At 35.9% G+C, this 5,002-nt stretch overlaps 1 protein-coding gene across 1 annotated transcript; it reads left to right on the top strand.

Annotated features, from left to right (window-relative positions):
* The first annotated feature begins 2,869 nt into the window (after window positions 1-2,869).
* LOC149543520 (uncharacterized) lies at window positions 2,870-4,746 on the top strand. The gene is made up of 2 exons (XM_089798310.1): window positions 2,870-3,296; window positions 3,400-4,746. Exon 2 carries the CDS (start codon window positions 3,417-3,419, stop codon window positions 4,620-4,622), a length of 1,206 nt encoding a protein of 401 aa, XP_089654436.1. The 5' UTR covers window positions 2,870-3,296; window positions 3,400-3,416; the 3' UTR covers window positions 4,623-4,746.
* Window positions 4,747-5,002: the final 256 nt, after the last annotated feature.

Below are 5,002 nucleotides of genomic sequence, written 5' to 3'. Positions count from 1 at the left end.
GAGATTATGGCTAGCAAGCCTTATTCGAGACCCATAAGGGTTTGGGGAAAGCTATGTGATAGCATTGTGATATTGGTGCCTTGTGAAGCCATATTTATTCTTATTATTTTGTCACATTCTCCCCAATGGGATGTCCACATTAACCTTATTTTTTGACCATTGAGGAACATTTGGAACCTTGGGAAGAAAAGGGTGTATATGTAATGTGGTTGCAAATTTTTAGATTCTTATGTTTTTATGTGCTATGTGTGTATATTCCTATTTGGTATCTAGTTCTCTTACATCAAGGGTGGCCTTGTTAAGGCCTAGGTGGGGAGGTGAGCTCTCCATGGCATAGTATATTTGTTCTTATTGTAGGTTTTATGTGAAGATTGATAAAGCTTGGAGTGTCGAGTTGCTGCTATTAATGCCTTCCCCTTGTCTAAATATATTTATCATGTTGTAACATGATATGGGAGAGTCTCCCATCAATGTTTATTTTTAACTTTTCTTGTATTAGTCGCTAAATGAAAATTTTAGTTCATCCTCTCAAAAGTTGTAATTGAAGAAAAAAATAACATGGTGTGTTTATTTCTTCATCTATGTGTCTATAAGAATGCAATGAATTTATCTTTCTTGAAGATTTGGCCTTTGTACCCTTTAAAAAGGTTGACATTAAAAGAAAAGTATGTATAAATTATTCCCTATAATGAAATTAAAGAAAATATTATTATGTATTTGTGTTATTTGAAAGTTTAGATTAATTGTTGTAACAAAATAAAATGAGGGAGAAAATTTATTGTGTGATTTATTGAAGTTTTGTTGTAGACTTGATTTTAATCAACTTGTACTATTGCTTTAAGTTTTATTGCCACAAGTATGACCTAAGGGTTAATAAAATTAGAAAGAGTACATTAGATCAAATCTACTATTTTTATTGGCAAAAGCTTACAACACAATGGTAAATTGTGAACCTCTTATCTGAGAGTCTTGGGTTTGAGACTACTCAAGTTTAATAAATAATAATCAATAATAACACATAATAATGAATGATGAATCTTGGCTTCAACCTCTTACTGATTGAAAAAAGAAATCTACTTTTTTTATATTTCAATTTTATGCAACTAACAATAATTAGGACACTACAAAAGAAAATATGACTTTCCATTTTTTGTTTGCAAAGGTACATTTTTCGTTCAAACTTTAAACTATAATAAAATAGAATGAAAGTGTTTTGCAGATAGAAAAGTGTAGTTATACTCCCCATGATGTATTATTATATGCCAAATAAAGATATTGTTGTTAGGCTATATTACAACCTAATAATTAGCAATAACTTTAGACTTTCAACAAAAAATATAATTGTAAATGCCTTGGAAACTTTCACCAAAGTAAGTAATTATTTCTATCACATATGGGGTTGCTGGTCAAATCATAAGTAAGAAGAAATCTGAACAATGAATCCTATTTGTAAGTGTTGTTTAAACAATTGACATATTTAGAAAAAAAATTAGGGCACGACAAGATCAATCACATGTTCAAACCTCTCACTTGTACTAAGGGGATTGTTGCAAGTTGTGTGCCCTTGGTCTCCTTATGAAGTGCGACACAACACTTAGAGTTTGTGACATGGTTTAACCACCTTCTGTGGATTCTACAAGTCTAAATGTTATATCAGACATTCATAGGTCAATCTTTTAGTGCAATGACAACCAAACTTGTAATGGTAGCATCCACCAATTATTTGCAAAGATTAATGATGTTGATTGTGTGTACAATTCCCTCGCATAGTATCCAACACTTTTTTTATTTTTCTCACAAAAAATACAAGACATTATACCTCCATACTACTTTTTTGGAGTTATTATTCTTACTAATCCCATCGATACAATCAAATTACTCAACTTTATCATTGAAAAATATAATAGAAATAATATAATTGAAAACAACACTTTACCCCATAGAAGATATTTAGAAAAAACACAATTTCTCCCATAGCGTCCACCAACATTTTGTAAAGGCTAATCATATACATCATGTGTACAACTACTTTATATCTAAAACTTTCATCTTAATGACCAAAAATTACAACCTATAAGTACAATCTACATAACAATTTTACCTCATTTTTGAAGTTACTTCTTTCTTTACATATCCTACCAATACCATCAAATTAAAAGAGTTTGTCATAGTAATATGAATGATATATATCATTTATAGTAAAAGACAACCTTTTACACAATACAAAGGATAAAAAAGATGATAATTATCTAGCATAGTATCTACCAATTCTTTGTAAAGGCTAATTAGGTAGATCACGTGCACAAATACTTTATATCTATGCACTCCTCCTTAATGATTATAATTTAGAATCTATATAACTATCATACCTCATTTTTATTAAAGTTAATCCTCTTTGTCTACGTATCCATCAATACCATCAAATCAAAAGACCTTAACATCATAAAGAAAGTAATATAAATAATGTAATAGAAAACAACATTTTATCTAATAAAAGAAATAAAAAATGATTTACAATTAATTTTTCCCATAGCACCGACTAACTCTTTGTTAAAATACCAACCCTATAGATAATGTGTACAATTTCATGATATTAAAAAACAATGTCATTTAAAATGTAATATATATAGTACAATTGAAAGAAACACTTCACATAACCCAAAAACAGATAAAATATTTACAGTAATCTTTGTGAAGACTAATCATATAGATTGTGTGTATTTACATAAACAATTGTAATTAAAGAATTACCCTATCTTAAATCACACAAGTTTCGATTATTCCTAGAAAAGATCTGAACTTCAAGACAAGCACAAGATTTCAAATCTCCAAAATTCTTTTTATATAATTTATTCTGTTTGTAGCGTTCACTATCCATATCGAAACATTTAATAAAGTACTTGCCCAATACGTGGCAAATTTTGAGTGAAGTGGTCCAGTGACGATATCCCTCGTTAACTTTACTGATCATACTTTTCTGAATACAAATGTAGATCGATGCAGAGATGGAGGCTGGGATTCTGCCACACAAGAAGCTTGTGATCCGAAGTCGAGTGAATTGAAGGGCACATTTGCTGGTCAATAATGGCGGTTTTACCATGGAAGTAGCTTTATGATTTGCACATGATCAGAATTTGCAGTATTCAAAATGGTGGGAAGTCGACCAGAAACGATGCCGAAGCATGTAGTGAAGCTCTTGTTTGCAATGAAGAACACGCATAGGCTCCTGGTGGGTGGAAATCACACCGCTGCCAGATTTTGCACGCGATAGATCTAAAGTTCGAATCTGCTTGCTGGTAAATCTATTTCTTTTGCTCGATGTAATCCTGCAAAAATACAAATCCTACTCAAAGGCCGAGTCTTTGAAGCTCATCTGGCGAATTTATTTTCCTTTTTCAGAGCCTATTTTAGCTTTAATGGTTGTAAAACTGACGAAGCTGAAGCTCATGTACGGTTCCACGGGCAAGCGGCTGATGTTTCGCAGCATTTGCCTTTCAATGGTGCTGGCCTTGATGCCGGTTCTTTACATTGTCCAGGACGCCGGCCCATGTGACCTCTCGGCTGGCTCCGAACCCTTCTATGGTCCCGGAGGTCTAGGGTTCGAGTCCCCTAACCCTACGAAGTTCTGGACGCTGAGGCCGACTGTGAAATTCTACTCCGGCATTTACAAGGACCTGTTGAAGCAACGTCTCTTGCGGCCTGGTCTGAAAGGCCTCTGCGTCGGCTGTGATGCTGCTCATGCCGTATTGGCGATGAAGGAAAATGGAATACCTGACGCCACGGGAATCGATCGCGGGTCTTGCAAAGGAAAACTCAAACAATTGCCATTTTCAGATAATTCCTTCGATTTTGTATTATCTGGTTCTGTGCTTCGAGCGAGGGCTCCTGCTCTGTTCGCCGTCGAGATCGAACGCACTCTTAAACCCAGCGGGGTCGCAATTATAGTCCTTTCGTCCAGGCGGGGGAGCAAAGGTTCGAAACCCCTAATTTCTCTTAACCCTACGGCTGCCCTTTTCAGAAACTCCGAAGTCGTTCGTGTGACCGTGGCGGGGAATTCTTCAGTAATCGCGCTGCGCAAGATTGCTCTGCCATCGAACCCCGTCCGCCATTGTTCTCCCCTGAAGCACAACAGAAGCTTAGTGAAGCTCGCGGAGCCATTAATGGCGAACCACAATAAGGCCATTTATTTGCCTAGGGTTTTAACCCTAAGTCCTCTGAACCGCCATGTATATGTTGAAATTGGGGTTAATGACACTGAAAGCAGTGTAAATGAGTGGTTCGGGAGGGCTTATCCGAAGCAAAACAGGGAATTTGAGATCTATGCCATTGCAGTGGATGAAGAAGCACCTGCATCTGCTGTAAATCTCAGCGGAGTGGAATCTTTGCGTCTGAAGCAGAGCAAAATTGGAGGGTGGATGAAAAGGAATTTGAGCGAGAAGGATTTTGCTGTTGTGAAAATAGGTTTTCCATATGCGAGGAGATTGATGGAGAGTGGAGCAATTTGCCTTGTCGACGAGCTTTTTGTGGTATGCGGCCATGATCATGCTGAAAAGGCTGCTGCTGCCTGTATGCACCTGCTAAAGGATCTCAGGAATAATGGCGTCTTCGCACATAAGTGGTAACCGTTTTAGGGATTTTACCGTTTGTCATTGAAATATAGTTGGCAAGGCCACTACTTTACCGAGTAGTATTAAGTTGTACAATGATACATGCTGGGAAAAATAAAATGCAGATTTGCTGGTGGTATCTTGTCGTAGAGTAATAATAATATTTCTAGTGTGTAGTCTGTATGGATTAATAAATATACACAAATACACACAATCAAATCTCGAAGCATACGTCATAGTTTACAATAGTTTGAAGAAATCTGATATTATTGATGGACTAATAAAGTTAGCTGCTTGAGGTTGTGGATAGTTTTCAACGGTTTCAGCTTTAATTTGCTTTTCAGTGTAAGAGGTGAGACATCTTGAAAGTGGCTGATCTCATTTGTGGTGAACTA

The sequence above is a fragment of the Cupressus sempervirens genome, chromosome 8 (assembly GCF_028749045.1).
Source record: "Cupressus sempervirens isolate cs-2001-9-10 chromosome 8, ASM2874904v1, whole genome shotgun sequence".
Classification (NCBI taxonomy): domain Eukaryota; kingdom Viridiplantae; phylum Streptophyta; class Pinopsida; order Cupressales; family Cupressaceae; genus Cupressus; species Cupressus sempervirens.
This window is presented reverse-complemented; position numbering and strand designations above follow the sequence as displayed.